This window comes from Pollicipes pollicipes, unplaced genomic scaffold (assembly GCF_011947565.3).
Source record: "Pollicipes pollicipes isolate AB1234 unplaced genomic scaffold, Ppol_2.1 Scaffold_4219;HRSCAF=4965_pilon_pilon_pilon, whole genome shotgun sequence".
Classification (NCBI taxonomy): Eukaryota; Metazoa; Arthropoda; class Thecostraca; order Pollicipedomorpha; family Pollicipedidae; genus Pollicipes; species Pollicipes pollicipes.
Genome location: NW_023596448.1, coordinates 1,496,903 through 1,513,482, shown reverse-complemented (window position 1 = coordinate 1,513,482; position 16,580 = coordinate 1,496,903). Strand labels below are relative to the sequence as shown.

The 16,580-nt window shown below is 55.0% G+C and overlaps 1 protein-coding gene across 1 annotated transcript in view; it reads right to left on the bottom strand.

Annotated features, from left to right (window-relative positions):
* Positions 1-16,034, bottom strand: part of LOC119095814 (tektin-4) — an 88,622-nt gene extending 72,588 nt beyond the window's left edge. Inside the window, exons 1-5 of the mRNA XM_037218667.1 lie at positions 15,911-16,034; positions 12,611-12,693; positions 9,506-9,633; positions 5,225-5,320; positions 4,511-4,725 (exon numbers count right to left, since the gene is read on the bottom strand). Of these exons, the coding sequence (XP_037074562.1) occupies positions 4,511-4,725; positions 5,225-5,320; positions 9,506-9,633; positions 12,611-12,693; positions 15,911-15,963 (575 nt within the window). The 5' untranslated portion in view covers positions 15,964-16,034. The remainder of the gene's footprint in view (positions 1-4,510; positions 4,726-5,224; positions 5,321-9,505; positions 9,634-12,610; positions 12,694-15,910) is intronic.
* Between the last annotated feature and the right edge of the window lie 546 nt (positions 16,035-16,580).

Here is a 16,580-nt window from a genome sequence, read left to right as displayed (position 1 = left end):
TTCACAGGGTGTGTTGGCCCGCGCGTGGACTCACGTCAACGTTTGAGGTTTCTCGGTTATAACTTTGGTGTAAAATAAGGTCAAACAAGGTCAAACTCTGGATTGGTCTCCCAGTGCCAAGTGTTCCCAGAACCTAGACACCTGCTCTAAAGAAAAGGTCACATGCCCATTCAAGCTCAGTAACCTTGTCTGACTCTTTGAAGGTCGTGGTGGCCAAAATCATAGACTGCTTTGAGGGTTGCACCTGAACAAGCGACAAATATTTTGCTAGCCAGTATGTTCCAAGAACTAAATGTTCACCCGGGTCGTTTTAGGTCAGTGACCTATTGTGACTTCTAAGAAGTCTATAAAAGAGATAAAATGCAGTTCCTCTCATCAATCAACTTAAAAGGAGCACCGGACAAGCACGCAGCAAGCCCTAGAGTAATAGAACAGGTTGATTTTGACCTTGGTGTGACATCCATACCTGACTCTAGGTCAATGTAATTTGTTTATTCAATTGCTGTGCCGCCTAATTGAGTGTCTAACAGATCTATGGCTTCGTCTAGCACTCCGTTATTGCATCGGAATGACCGATTCTCTAGGAATTGGCTTAGCTGAATCCACGACCTGACTTTGACCTGCCGTAGGTCAGCGACCTTACAATGTAAATCTAAATTTGTGATATCACACGATCCGCTATTCAATTGTCTACAGTTATGCAGAATTCGGTGCGGCTGTGCCGCACCGTCCGAAAACCATCCCGAAAAACCTTCGGGGGTCAATGTCCCCTTAGCGCACGGTTGGGGGTCAACACGCGCTCGGTTAGAGGTCAAATTGACCCCCGAAGGTTTTTCTAGAATGGTCTTCGAACGACGCGGTGTAACTGCGCCAAATTTCGCATACCTGTAGAAAATTAAATAATGGATCGTTTGCATCACAAATTTAGATGCATCTCGTAAGGTCGCTGACCTATGGCAGGTCAGTCGGGCTATGGTTTCAGCGAAGGCAATTTCTAGGGAATCGTTCAGTCTGATGCAACAACGGAGTGTTAGACGAAGCCATACATCCCTGAGATGCTTTCTTAGGCAACACAAATATTGAGTGAGCAAATTACGTTGACCTAAGGTCAGGTACAAAGGTCAGACCAAGGTCAAAACCAACCCGTTTTATTTCTCTAGGTTTTTCTGTATGGGACAGTTTCTGGTGCTCATTTCGCATTCATTGATAGGAACCACATTTTACTTGGTCACCATGACCTTCAAAATTTCAAACAAGGTCACTGAACTTAAATGAGTATGTGATATTTGGCTTAGAGACACCCTGATCTAGATCCAGGTTCTGGGGACACTCTGGAGACCAACCAGGAATTTGACCTTGTTTGGCCTTATTTGACCTGAAGGTCATGACCTAGGAACCTCAAACTTCGACTTAAGTGATTTCACGTACAAGTTAACACACCCTGTAAATTTAGTGTCTCTAGCTCTCTTAGTTCTCGAGATCTCAGGGGTTCAAATTGACCCCTATCCGAGCGAAGGGTATCTAGCCGGCCACTCGGGCGCGTGTAAACGAAAGCGATTTTGCGTTATGACAGTCGCCTTGAGAAGCGTTACACAACTACTCGAAGTAACTGGCCCATCGGCTGGGGGCGCATGCACATGTACGCTCCCAATGGGGCATTGCGTCATACGCACTGCGGAAGTGTCCAAAAGGGCTGGTTACGAGAAACCCCAGAAATAGTAGCAACGATATATGGGACCATTTCCAGAAAACAGACAATGCCTAATACGCTTTCAACAAGTCACATCTTGTAATATTACTCGCTATCATACCATCCTCGATATCATTGGAATCAGGTCGCTTGCGTGACATCATATGCCACGGGAACTATTAATGATTATTGAAATTGAAGGTAACTAACAAAGACTCATGTAACGACGGTCCGTTGCAGTCCATTCTCACGCGCCAGACGTGTCTGCCAAGCCCAAGGCACGAGCATGTGGTTGGCGACATGCAGGGCGCGGCACAGCTCGTGCGCTTGATCAGCGGCGCCGGGGTTCACCCAGCCGACCGGTCATGGTGCTGACCTACTCTCCAGGCTACCTTGGTCGCAGACGAGTCACTGAGTTCGGCAAGCCGCCCAGGTTCCCTGTTCCTGAAATATTCATGCGACTCGGGTCACGCAACGAAGGCTAGCTCCTATTATTTCATAGCTAGCCATTATCTCCAGGCTGTCTTGCGCCGGCTTTCTCAGAAGCACATCCTTACGCAGCCAGTTTTATTAGTTTAATATCCGATGCTTTCAAGAAAGTCATATGATGCATTGCCTTCATACTCCACGTCCATTCATCCCTGTCGCTTCACAACCATATTAACTGTTAACGTATGGCTCCTCCCCTGACATGTGCCCCAGGCAGATGGCAGATTCAACGTCAACACGTTGAGGTACCTTTCGCGGGGTATGAGTGACGAGTTCATCTGCAGTTGCACCGAACCATTAGACCGCGCCCGGCTAGCTGGAGTCACGGCCTCGGAAACGTCCGCAACACGATCAGAAATTTCAAGCGCGGTTGTGAGCCTCTCAGCCACGCACCTTATCCCCCCCCCCCCCCCGTCCCTCCATTGGCTCCACCAAGGTCACGCCTCCACCAGACTCAGATTTCTTACTCGGGCTCAGATCTTGATCAGTACGTCCTTCCCCGCTGAATGACACTGACCACCACCGAAAATGGCCGACTACCGACGCGCTGAACCAGACGCCATGAGGGCATGGAGCCGGGGGGCAGGCGCGCCAGCCCTGCCGCCTGCCCGCCACCCGAGCAGGGACTGTTTGGGCAGCCCGGACAGAGCGCGGCCGCGTGTGACCGTGTGCGGCTAGCGCTGGTAACCGCTGCAGTGACGACGACGGCCGAGCTGTGCCAAACGCCCTACCAAACGCCCGACAATATGGAAATGGAAGTGGGACGATAACAGATGGTATGGGACGTGCAGCTAGTCCACGTATTCATGGGAGGACTAGCGCTGGGACATTTTTGCCAGTTATGTACTCAGTTGGAAGCCTTTTTTCTATCAAAGGGAGTGTTCCACATTCATATGGAGTTTTGAACTGAAATTACCATCCTGAAGACCTTTCGGTACTGTTCACAATCTTGCCTTTCTTGAGACCTAAGGGAAAAACTGGGAAAGGTATGTCGGGGTGAGCATTTCAAAGTCACCTTGGCATACGTGACGTCATAATAATGCCATTCCAATCCTGCCATTCCATAAGCCATGCGGCGATCAACACGAAGAAAACTATAATTGACGAGGCGTTCAAATCTGGCGTTCGTGAGCGCTATTTCCAGATAAAACGGCCGTTCCGGTGGATTGTTGGCTTTTAATCAATGTTGTGCAAGGTAAGATGACGTAATCAAATGACGACGCATTGAGGAATATATTTACTAAACAGAGATTTATGCTGCCTAGGACAGCGTTTTCCACTTGTACCGACTGTACCGATTGATTGTTCCTAATTGTACCGATAGTTATAGGTGAGCTTGTTTCATCACGTCTGATGTAGGCTGCAATGTCTTCAAATGAGAAACATTCCCTTCAGGTGTCGTATTTTCTAGACGCCAAGGCTGATGACATTTTGATACCAAGGCTGGGTAACACCCCAATTCCAACGAATGTCAACGAACCTGAGTAATGCCAAGCGTGAGGGACGTGCTTGCAGATAATATGGACAGCCAACGTTGGTGTTCCTTATTCAAGGATACATAACTGAGCTCATGTTCTGGAACTAGGTGATTTGCCATGACTCGTCTAAATAGAGTAAATCCACCGGAAATGTGGACCCTAAAGGTCAGTAGGCGCTAAATGGGCTTAACTACGCTTTGATCACCTTACCGGCAAATCTGATGACTGCGCAACAGGCCTGTTACAGCAGTATTGAAGGCCAGTCACTTGCTCCACAATGACCTCCGTTGACCCACGGACAGCCCGGTGACCAAGTTACCTAAGATCACTCCTAGTGATTGCAAGTGGCCCTCCGGTGACCGCATGTGACCCTCAGTGACCACATGTGACCGCTAGTGACCGCATGTAACCCTCAGTGGCCGCATGTGACCCCTAGTGACCGCATGTAACCCTCAGTGATCGCATGTGACCCCTAGTGACCGCATGTAACCCTCAGCGGCCGTATGTGACCCCTAGTGACCGCATGTAACCCTCAGTGACCGCATGTGACCCCTAGTGACCGCATGCAACCCTCAGTAACCGCACATGACCCCTAGTGACCGCATGTAAACCCTCAGTGACCGCATGTGACCCCTAGTGACCGCATGTAACCCTCAGTGACCACATGTGACCCCTGGTGACCGCATGTGGCCCTCAATGATGGCATGACACTCAGTGGCCGCATGTGACCTTCAGTGACCACATGACACTCAGCGACCGCATGAGATCCAGTGACTAGAGGCGACCCCAGTAACCTCCGGTAACCCCCAGGTAAGCTTCCGCAACCCCAGGCTACCCCGGTGCGGCGACTCACCCCGGGTGGAAGGCGCGCACGCCCGGGTACGGCTTGATGTTGGTGGAGTTGGGCGTCAGCTCGCCGGCGGCGCTGTCAATGCGCGACGCCTCGTACTTGTCGCTCCAGTCGTGCTCCAGGGCGTCCTTGGCGCGCCGGTCCCCGGCCAGCACCCGGTCAGCCGTCACGCTCGTGTCCTCCATGAGGTCGCGGGCCCGCTTGATGACGTCCATCTCCTGGCGCGGCGGCGAGGTCGGGAGGCGGCAGTGACGCAGGCGGGAGGGGCGGTCCGCACCGCACACGAGGTGGGACGTGAGACGTTTCGTGTTTTGAGGTCATCACTCTCACATTTGGCTCCAGAAAATTGGTTGTAGTTATCGCAGCGTGGCCACTCAGCTGTGCCACTGGATCTACCTGTTCGCGGAACACCACTCACCAGGGCTGCGCCAAAGCAGTCTACTCCGAGTCGAGTTGACGCCATCCCAACAGGCCACCACTGTTTGACATACACACCACCTGAGCCTTGAGCTGAGCCCCACCACGCATCTCACCCCGACATGACCTGCACCTCAGCTGGACATGATGACCTGACCTGACCTCTGTCCGTGCTCTGGTGCTGCCTCGACGTCGCCACCCGTCTCCTTACCCGGCCGTGACCTGACCACCACGCTGACCTGGCCTGAGCCCCGTGGTCCCAACATCACCCGACCTCGCCCCGACCTGACCCTAGCCGACCTTCATCAGGGCCACGTCCAGCTGATCGGTGACGAGGTCGCCGTCGATGCGGCGCCGCCTCGTGTCCAGGCTGTCCGTCACGATCATGTACGGGATCTGCCGGACAGTGGGGCGCCGTCAGTCCCCGGCGGCGCTCCTGTGGGGGCCGGGACGTCAAACAGACGCGTCGCCTCAGGCCCAGGTCTGCTTCAGATGTGCCAGGTGGATGAGCGTCAAAAACATGGTTCCGCTCCCCGTACATTGCATTTATCCCCGCTAAGACTGGCTCAGCAGAAAACCGATATTGGAAACTCACCTTTTGTAACTTTGTTGCAATAAAAATAGAATAAAGCACATTTATTTCGCTGGTGCTGGTATTGGCTTGCAATAAAAAAGTAAGTAGAACACTACACCAAGAGATCGAAAGGAGAGCAATATCATGACAAATGATATGCATATTTGTTAAATAATGTGTATATTTCCCAGACCAATTGGTGATCTGGGAAGTTTTGGGCGGAACACTACCGCGCCGAGATGACATAACGCCTTCACCATTTTCGCACACAACGTACACTACCAGCCAGTTTCAAAGCCGCTCGGAAGTCAGGCAGTTTACAAATTGCCTGACTGCACCACCACCGGCTCAACGCCGGTTTGACGACACTTGACAGACCTGGCTTTGCACGCGCATCAGCGACACATCCGGGTAGTCTCAGTGTGCTCCCGCGGCTTCGTCGGACTCAGATCTTCGGGTCGAGTTCTCACCCTCCCGAGTCGCGGGCGCCTCTCGGGCCCTCCACGCTACCGAGACAAATGATCGAGGTAGAGCCGGCGGAAAGCGGCGTCGTGTAGCTCGCGGGATACTGCATCAGACTAGTGTTAGTGATCGCTGGTGCGAGTATAGCTCGCTGGATACTGCATCAGACTTGTGCCATTGATCGCTGGTGCGAGGTATAGCTCGCTGGATACTACATCAGAATTGTGCCATTGATCGCTGGTGCGAGGTTAGCTCGCTGGATACTACATCAGACTTGTGCCATTGATCGCTGGTGCGAGGTATAGCTCGCTGGATACTACATCAGACTTGTGCCATTGATCGTGGTGCGAGGTATAGCTCGCTGGATACTACATCAGAATTGTGCCATTGATCGCTGGTGCGAGGTATAGCTCGCTGGATACTGCATCAGACTTGTGCCATTGATCGCTGGTGCGAGGTATAGCTCGCTGGATACCTACATCAGAATTGTGCCATTGATCGCTGGTGCGAGGTATAGCTCGCTGGATACTACATCAGACTTGTGCCATTGATCGCTGGTGCGAGGTATAGCTCGAGGGATACTGCATCAGACTTGTGCCATTGATCGCTGGTGCGAGTGAACTTTGACGAGTCATGCGAGGTCAGCTGGGTACAACTAGTGAATCTAAAGCTATGTTTCGTCTACAAACTGTGCGTGCTATTTCTGTAGGAAAATTAGCACTTTGGGAAATCAGCACTGTGAGGAAAACGGCACTCGACTGTGTCGGCACCTTAAGCAAGCTGGACAATGCACCAAATAAGGCAGTGGATGTGACAGATGCCACGTTGAATCAGATCCAGCAAGTCAAGCCTTGTATGCACAGGTCCTTCCCACGTCATACCAAAAACTAATAATCGTATGGCAACAAAAACACGCCATCGGGCGCATGAATACAATGTGCGGCATCCATGATCTGAACACTGGTCTTTACTGGCGACCCATGCGAGGTAGGTGACTGAAATCCTCACGTGCATATAATTTTGAAGTTCGGCGTCTGACAACATCCGCATCATGCAAAGCGGTGTTCAATGCCTCTTTTCCAGCCAAGGGCGAGGTCCAAGTAAAACCACGCAAGTTTGGACGACACAAGGCTTGCAATGGTCCTGAAAACTGTCACCTCATACTTCGCCGATTTTCTTTCCGCGCAAACGTTTCTGATAAGAGCGGGCACATACCAGTAATTCAGCCCCGAAATTGCTGTGGTCATGGGAACTTCTTTCAGCTATCCTGAGTACCCTTGTCTCACCAACAACACGCCGCTGCACTGATCAGTGCAGAGGCGTAACGCGCACAGCTGGGTGACCACGGACCGCTTTCCTCGCTTCCGTCCCATGCTGATCTCCGGTCCTGCCGTTGCCGCGGCTGCTGCACTTGTGGCTCAAAACCGGGGACGAACGCATCGCCACGCACAGCGATCGTGAACCTCAGGTTGTACCATGCACTTCTTTTTGCGAGACAGGCCTTGAGCTCCGGCTTTTCGCCATTCGGGGTTGGGAGATCCTATTATAACAATCGCCTTCAATGTACCCGTAGGTACCCATTAAACGACGCCATTCCGGAAACGTGGGCTACACTGACAAAACGCGCTACTCCAAGCCAGACACACGGTCACGAACGGTCTCCATCAGCTTTGTCCGTCCTCTGGGTGACAATGGCGTGCTCTGTGTCTTGCGCCCCACCGCTATGCACTGCTGAAACAATGTAGCGACGTGAGCCCATTTCCTTTCATTGGTAGCAGTAATATGGCTCGACGACAGTGCCTCTAGTAGACATTGCACTCACAAATAGTCTACAGGGGCTACCCAGCGATGACCAGACCGCAAAAATGCCACGGTTGAATCCCGTTGGTGAGCCTCCGCAGTCCTAGAAGGTATGCATCTTCGATCGATCACTACATCCCCCAGACATGCCACATCAAACACGGTGAGAACTGCAGCGCTTGGCAAGTTCTAAATATTTCGTGTGCATGGTCCGTACGCCGTATCGCGGAGAAGAAGCGGGTCGCTGTTCGCTGGCTGTTCGGCTCTGGGCCCTCCCTCCCTCCTTCCTTGAGGCCCGGCGACTGTCGGGAGTGCGGTGAAGAAAGTGTGCAGTGTTTGAAAGAGTGTGGAAACTCGCCCGGCGCATGTTACGGCGCGTGTTGACCCCATGGTTATCTCTCATCGCCGCATCGCCACTGCATTGTCTCCGTGCTTATACTCACTGTCATTTCCACAACGCCTAGGCAATTCATAACTGCTTAGGCCTAGGCAGCTTAAAAACCACACCGTCGGGCACCCCGTAAGGCACCTAATTTCTGCTTTGCCTGTCACAGGCTCTCTCAAAGTTCAGACTCATCTAATCCGCCCCCGAGCGTTGCTCCGACCAGGCGCGCGTGGCCTCCCTCTGCGACCACCTCTGTCTGACATGGAGCCGAGCTAGCCCTTCCCTCGCCACACGGCCGCAGCCTCGGGTCGTCCCCGGGCAGCGTCTCGTGCCCGGCGCGCCGGGCTACATTACAGACGAGTCGGCTGGCTCTGTGCCGGCGGCACTCGGCGACCACGATACTGGATAGGACCGCCGAGTGCCGCCAGCGCCGCCGTCGGCGCGACACCACCGGCCGTACCACGGCGGCCAGCCACTCCCCGGAGAGGCGCGGCGAGTGACGACGCTCAGCGAAGGCAACGCGCGCTCGCCAGGGACAATTTCGGATATACATTGATTCACGGCGCGGGGATGCTGGCTTGGTCAATAGATCGCCGCTCCTAAGGGCGTGTAGAGGCAGCGCCGCGCTGACATTGCTGCCCCCGCGCCGCCGACGCCCGACAGCTGCCTGGATCGTGAAGTCAACAGGAGCAAGGAGTTTGGAGCGAGCGGTGAGCGCATCAAGACGTGTGGGACCATAGACCGCCACGCCGCGTGCGAGTCGTAGTCGCGCGCCATGTATGCATTTGCACGATATGTGATGTACACGGTGGATGCGATGATTTGACCTTTACGTCGAAAATATTTCAAGGGGTCAGATAAAGTTGCTTGCAAAATGGCAAGCGATTGAAGTGAACCGGGAAAAGCACAGCATTACAATAGCTAGCCTGCAACTCATTTCCGCCTTAAACTTTGCCCAGAGTGACATACGACGGAATCAAGTTTATGGAATTAAATACATATAGCTATATCATGAGCGACTGGTGGCTACATATCGTAAGGGAGTGACTGTTGCTCTCGCACGCAGATCATGTGGAATACGCATCTAGGTAGGAATTTGATGGGACGTTGCGAACGTCTGTCCATGGTCTATTCAAGACAAAAAAATCACTGGGATATTGTAAATGCTTGGCTTATGCGCACACATGTAGCGGCATCCAAACGCGCCTCTGCGCGTTATATTCTACATGCTACAGCATGCTCACGGTGAGTAAATAGAGCTCCACACGTGGTCTTATATGCACCCACAGCCTGTCCACGAAATTGCGCGAGTCTCGCACTTGACATTCAAATCCGTGCCACCGCACGCGTGCGATGCTACCTGCGAGGCGTTCAAGGAGTTTCGCAGGCGGTTCTTCTGGGCGATCAGCAGGTCAATTTCATTCCGCATGTCCTCCAGCAGCCTCTCGAGCTCGAACTTCCAGTAGTTGGTGTCACGCAGACGCTCACCTGTAGCGGGCGGCGAGAGTCAGATACCGAGGTTTAAAGTTCAGATTTCATAGGTCAGAGGTCAGAGACCCGAGCTCAGAGTTCACAGTTTAGAGATCAGAGGTCAGATGTCCAGGGTAAGGGTCGCAGGCGACATGTTGGAGGCTGAGGGCGGGGGTTATGAGCTACCTGTAAGAGTTCGTGACGCACTGCCACGTCACATCTTAGCACCTGCATACAGCATAACCCTCTAACGCCAACCCATCTGTCTCTTAGATCAGCGACAGTGCAAAGCCGCCTCTGAGCAACATCGACCCCACTCTGAGCGGTAGCATGGAGCCACCCTCAGAGCGCTTCTTCAGCCAGCCATGCGCCACCACGGAGGCTGAGAAGTGGGGCCGCTCCGACAGGGCGGCGGAGAGTGGTGATGGATCGCCGGCGCCGGCTATCTCGCTCGCCGGCAGTCGCCGTCCAGCCGGACTAGATGGATCGCTCGGCGCGATTGGGCCCGTTCAGTTCAAAATGGCCAGCGGCAGCGTGTCGCTCCGCCGAGGCTAGGTCGAGCTGCTGCGGCCGGCCCGCAACGGCGAAGGTCTGGAGGTAGGCTGGCGGACGGTGGTTGAGGCTGGAGCTGGCTTCAGCGCACCCGTGGATGTTTGTCCGGCTGCGCTGGTCTTGTCGGCAAAACTACCCACGTGATGTTTCAAAACCTCCCCGGTCATGTCATGCGAACATTACGCCAAACCAGACGAGTGAAGTGTCTGCTGTTGGCCTGTCCCGCGCAGACAGCGCTCGGGTAGACTGCATCATTGTCGCACCACACGCTAACACACACAATTCGAGTGCAAAAATGCAGAGTGGGCGGACTGCATCGCAGGCGCACCTGATGGGCACGTAACCGGTGAGCGGGGGATCACGAGCCCCACTCCGACCGCCCCCGTCACCATCGGCAGGAATTAACCGGTTGAGCGGGAGATCACGAGCCCACTTCCGACCCGCCCCCGTCACCATCGGCAGGATAACCGGTGAGGGGGAGACCACGAGCCCACTCCGACCGCCCCCGTCACCATCGGCAGGATTAACCGGTGAGCGGGGGATCACGAGCCCACTCCGACCGCCCCCCGTCACCATCGGCAGAATTAACCGGTGAGCGGGGAGACCATGAGCCCCACTCCGACTGCCCCCGTCCCATCGGCAGGATGCAACGGTTGAGCGGGAGGATCACGAGCACTCCGACCGCCCCCCGTCACCATCGGCAGGATTAACCGGTGAGGGGAGAGACCACGAGCCCACTCCGACCGCCCCCCCGTCACCATCGGCAGGATTAACCGGTGAGCGGGAGATCACGGCCCCACTCCGACCTGTCCCCGTCACCATCGGCAGGATTAACCGGTGAGCGGGAGATCGCGAGCCCGTTCCGACCGCCCCCGTCACCATCGGCAGGATACATTGCGGGTCAAACCACTGGATTCACATCAGCTACATATTTCGGAAGAGAAGCAGCACGCCTTGGTCGAAGGCTCGGGAACAGCACTAGCAGTTTCAAGGACCAGTCGCACCTCACTTCTCACCGCGATCAGCAAGTGATCGCCACGCCCGTTGATTTACCTGTGACGCAATATGCTCCACGCATCATCTTACAACAGCCGCTGCTGCCGCTTAACGACATCGATACATGGTTTACCCTCCTGCAATGTACTGGTCGCCTGGCGAAAGCTCGGTCAGAGCCCATTCTCACATAAAACACCAGACCATAAAGAGCTGTTCGCTAAGCTCGCTGTACCAGAGGATCCATCAGCATCGGGCCCAACTACGCTCAGCATCAGGCGATCCACAATAACGAATCATTACTGCTCGCGGTACCAAGGTAGCATGCAGTTACGCCATACTGACTGCATAATTGCGCGCTTCGACGCTGGCTATACGACCTGAAGGTACAACACATTATAGCTGCATGTCACGCACCGTGCCATTCTTCTCAGCCAAGGCCATCACGGATCCGGGGAGAGGCAGAGGCAGAGGCAGAGGCAGAGGTAGAGATCGGCGACGTTATCAAATCCAGACATTCGCACTCGCTGACTGAGCGGAGCTGGACAGGGCCCGGACGGCTCTGGCGACATTCCCCGTGTGATTAGTCGGCCATCGTCGCACCTGTGAATGCCGCCTCTGACAGCTCCGATGTCGCCTTCAGCAGGCCATCATGTTATCACGAAAGCACGCGGCTACCGGGACGCGGCAGCTGTCGCGTCAGTGAGCAGGCGCACTCAGTGGCTGCACCACGTCTCGAGTGATCAACGCATTGCCGGTGCTGCTGGCCGGACGGCGCCGCCGCCGCAGCCGATGCGAGGCGCCCCCGTCGCCCACTGCGAGATGCGCTCAATGCAGCATTCCACGGACAATAGCCGCACAGCAGCAGAACGGTAACGTCTATCATCGCCAGTCAACGACGCAACAAGAACCGCTGGCAATCACGTCGCGCTCGACAAGCGACCAGTCACGCCTTTTCTTCGTGGGGGCATATTATGTCGGTCACAGCGTACGGTGACGGCGCCGATCCGTCGTACGCCGACCCGAGTGTATTGATGGACGAGGAGGCTGCGGCCCCACTGTCCCAGCGCCGGGCAGACCCGTCCGACCGGCATCGGCCGGGAGCGCGGCGAGATGCAGCGCCGCCTGGTGACAGCACGGCGTCCGGCTGGTCAGGGCCCGCGCTGAAGGCGCCGGCTCGGCGCTCCGTGTGACGGCAGCGAGCGGAGCTCATCGAGCCCCCGTCCGCTGTTGTCCCGGCGCGTCCTGGCCTGACGCAGCGTGTGCAAGATCGCGAACCGGATGCCCAGGAGTGTCGGTGTTCGTGAGCGGGCGGGTGGGGTGGGGATGGGTGGGTGGGAGGACTCGCCGCCACAGCTGTCTCGGTCCCCGTTCGGCGCTAAGCCGCCTCTCCCGTCACAACGCCGCGCGCCGACGTCAGGAGGTCCGCGGCTCGGACCGCGGCCCGTACCGAGCTTCTTGGTGGTGTCGGCGGCCCGGTGCCGGCACGTGGTCAGGCACTCGTCCTGCTGCCGCTTGCTCAGCTCCCGCAGCCTGCAACAGAGGTTGCAGGCGCATCAGGCAGCGCTCAGCGCGGCCCGAGCATGCGGAGAGAGCAGCGGCGCCGCCACACTGTCCCAACTAGCACCTCTCGGCTGACCAATGTTGACATCGTTGGTCATGTACTCATGAAAAACACCTGGGGTCCGTGCAGATACGTCAGGGAATAGGTTTGGCCGGGGTCAACCAGTACACTTGTCATAGTCGGAATCACCCACGGGCCATCGCCCGGCATCTGCCCGACGCAGACCGCTATAGGTCAGTATGGGCATATCTGAATCCACCGTGGTACAGTGGATATGTGCACAGCTGAACCTGAAGTAATCTCAAGCCAAGTACTTGGCTGCGACATGCGTAGTTAAGCTTTCTTGCTGTTACCTCCTCAGCAGGGGAAGGTTTATGAGACCTTCAGGTATCGTTTCACTGGCTACATAACATCCAAGTAAAGCTTAGTAGCTTTGTCGCAATGGTCTGCTCACTCTGGATTTTGAGAAAACGAGCGTGCGTTGGCATATTCAGGGTTTGAAGCTATTCATTTCACATGAAGCCCTTGGGACCAAACCTGCGTCCTGACACGCCTGGGGTTAAATCCCGCTAGCCGGGCAGCGGCACGTCGAGACAATTCACAAAACCTGCTTTCCTGACGGGTCGAGCCGCACCTGGTTTGAACCGACACCGCGCTCGCCGTGCGTGTTTTGAACAAAATCTGGCGAGGACGAACACCTGCTCCATTTAAAAAACATGATTTGTGTTCGCGGCCATTTTTGCAGGCACTCACAGTTTTTTGCATGGGTTGACAAGACCTTTGGCCAGGGGTTCGGAAAAAAACCGGATAAGATCTGGGAGATAGCTAGAGAATGGAGACAGATATCCGCTGTTGTGAAATAATATTAGGGCATGGTAAACAGGCGCCAATACAGGACAGGCGACGGCCCGACCGGGTCAGGACGTCAGCCCAAGGCGCGAATGCAGATACAGGTGACGGCCAGACCGGGTCAGGACGTCGGCCCAAGGCGTCAATACAGATACAGGCAACGGCCCAGACCGGGTCAGGACGTCAGCCAGGGCGTCAATACAGATACAGGCAACGGCCAGACGGGTCAGGACGTCGGCCCAAGGCGTCAAATACAGATACAGGCAACGGCCAGACCGGGTCAGGACGTCAGCCCAGGGCGTCAAATACAAGATACGGGCAACGACCAGACCGCGTCAGGACGTCGGCCCAAGGCGTTCAAATACAGATACAGGCAACGGCCAGACCGGGTCAGGACGTCAGCCCAGGGCGTCAAATACAGATACGGGCAACGACCAGACCGCGGTCAGGACGTCGGCCCAAGGCGTCAAATACAGATACAGGGCAACGGCCAGACCGGGTCAGGACGTCAGCCCAGGGCGCCCCAAAAGTTTTGCGGCCGCACAGCGAGGGGCTGCCACTCCTTGCATGGCCATTCCGTGTCTGGCGGGAAGCGAAAACCCCTGTTGCTCGTAGAAGGCCTAGCCTTTGCCCCTTGATTTGAACGATGGGCAATGCATGACTTAACCCATAAGTGGCTGTGAGGCATGTGACCCGTCCCATTTTCGCGACCCGCCGCCTCCAACCAGGCCCACTGAGCCGTTTTTGAGCCATGCTCTGCTCATATTTAGATGGATGTGTCCTTGTCTGGCATGGGTCAGTAGATCTGGCCACATACGTTGCAGCAGTAGGCCGAAGCGGTCATGGCTCTTCGATGTTGGCCGATGCTTAATACTAATCGTGAAGAGATGGATAGCATCGTAGGCGAGTGAAAATGATTAACTTAAAAGGGGTCTCCCCACCCGCGCCCGTGCCCGTGCCGTGCCCGGTGCCGTGCCCGTGCCCGTGCCCGTGCCCGTGCCCGTGCCCGTGCCCGCGCCCGCGCCCGCGCCCGTGACTGCGCCCGCGCCCATGCCCGCGCCCCGCACACGGCACACGCACACGCACACGCGCACGCACACACGCACACACGCACAAGCACACGCACAAGCACACGCACACGTACACGCACACGCACACGTACACGCACGCTGGGACGTTCTAATGCCTTCAGCCTGAATGGGTCAGTGCCGCCTAAAGTTGGAGAAGAATGCCGGCTTGGATCCCACCAAGTGATCCAGAAAAGAATCCGAAAGCTTGGGTCAAACTGGCCCTCATGTTCTTGCTCAAACAGACCATACAAACTTACTACTATCGCACGAGACATTACAAGCCGCACCCTGTACTGTCCAGTCCGAAAACAAGGCCATGTCGACCCCAGGGCAGCTTGGGCTGCTCCCAGTAGCATGTGATCACTTGAGGTGCTTGGGCCAGCTCAGTACAGCTCGGGCTATCCTGGCTTTGATCGGAATAGGCCACACTAAGCCAGTATTGGTCATCTCGGGTCAATACAGGTCAGTACGGATCAGTAAGTGACGCACAGCTCTGAGAACAGTTCGACGACGGGCAGTCCAGGCAAGGGTGAGGTCACTGGGACAAAGTGAGGTGGTCCACCCTCGAGCCTTCAACGGCCAAGGTCATCTGAGGTCACGGCTGCGGTCCGTGCGTCGACCCCGAGCGCTGCAGCAAGAACGGACCTCACAGCAAACACTAGAACAGCAGAACAACAAACACTAGAGCAGCGGAAGCTCAACAGCAAACGATGGACGGCTGGCGAACCATCTGTTCAAACACCCTGGAAGTGGAGTGTCTGGCCTGGGGGTTTCGAGTGTGGCCGCCGCACCGTATATTACGTTACCGGTGCATCACATAACGAAACGACCAGCGCACTCATGTTCTGTGTCTGTGATGACAAGGCAAATGCTGTGAGCAGGGTACATGAGTGGAAGCTGTTTCCCGAATGCTTCAGATTATCTCGCTCTAGATAAATATTTTGGGCCATAACGGAAGGCATTCGCGGCACTTTTCGTGTATTCGAGAGGGAGTCTCGTTTATGCGTCAGCATGCCTGGACAACAGGGTGATTCTCGCTCTAGGTTTGATATCAGCAGTTGTCTGGACACCCGTAGCGATGCTTTTCATATCACAATCACATATGCCAACTTTTAACGGTGTGTTAATATAAATTGTCGTGCGCCGGTCGAGGTCGACCTCCGCTAACCGCAAAAAAACGCGGGCCAAGCCGCAGCTTCAGCAATCATTACGCGTGTGCTGCCTGAACACTGTCTATTTTGGGCAGTTATAGGGCATCCATACTTACATTTCTGAGTTTTCCTTGTCCGATCTGGCTCCAAAAACTTTTCGGTCGTTCATCTGGTCCCATTCTATGATATTGGCAGATCGCACAAGTTGGCAACCGGTTGACGATGAGTAATCTTGGCCCGTCATTGATGAAGATTTAAGTTCAGACCAAATGTCTGAGGCTTCTCGATAGATTTGCACGGGTTCGGAACGGGTGCTGGACGACATGAGTCGGTAATTCGAATATCGCCACAATGTTCTTGCTTGACATTCAATATAGGCTCGCGTTGAGCGGAAATGCCTCCAGGGCATCTACAAACGTTAACAGAGGCCATTTCTGGTATGTTGAACTTCAAACTCAGGATGTGAGACCAACGATTATATCACCGGAACACAACAACCCGCACACCCCCCTCAAATAAACACCGCCTGCGGGAAACCGCACACCGAGGCTCGTCGCCGCGGGGTCGACAATTCCTCGGCGTCCTCGTTGTCATGGTAACCATGAAGGTAGTGATGGGAACATTGGTGTTGAAATATTTAACTCGTGTGCCAAGCATAGATACACAGGATTAGATAGGACAACAGCCGTCTTCCACTATGTTAAACCGCCCGCCATCTTGTTAAAAACCTTGGTAGATCCAGGAATCGTGGTAAAGACATCAAGCTGTCTATGCGGTTTCCCGCTG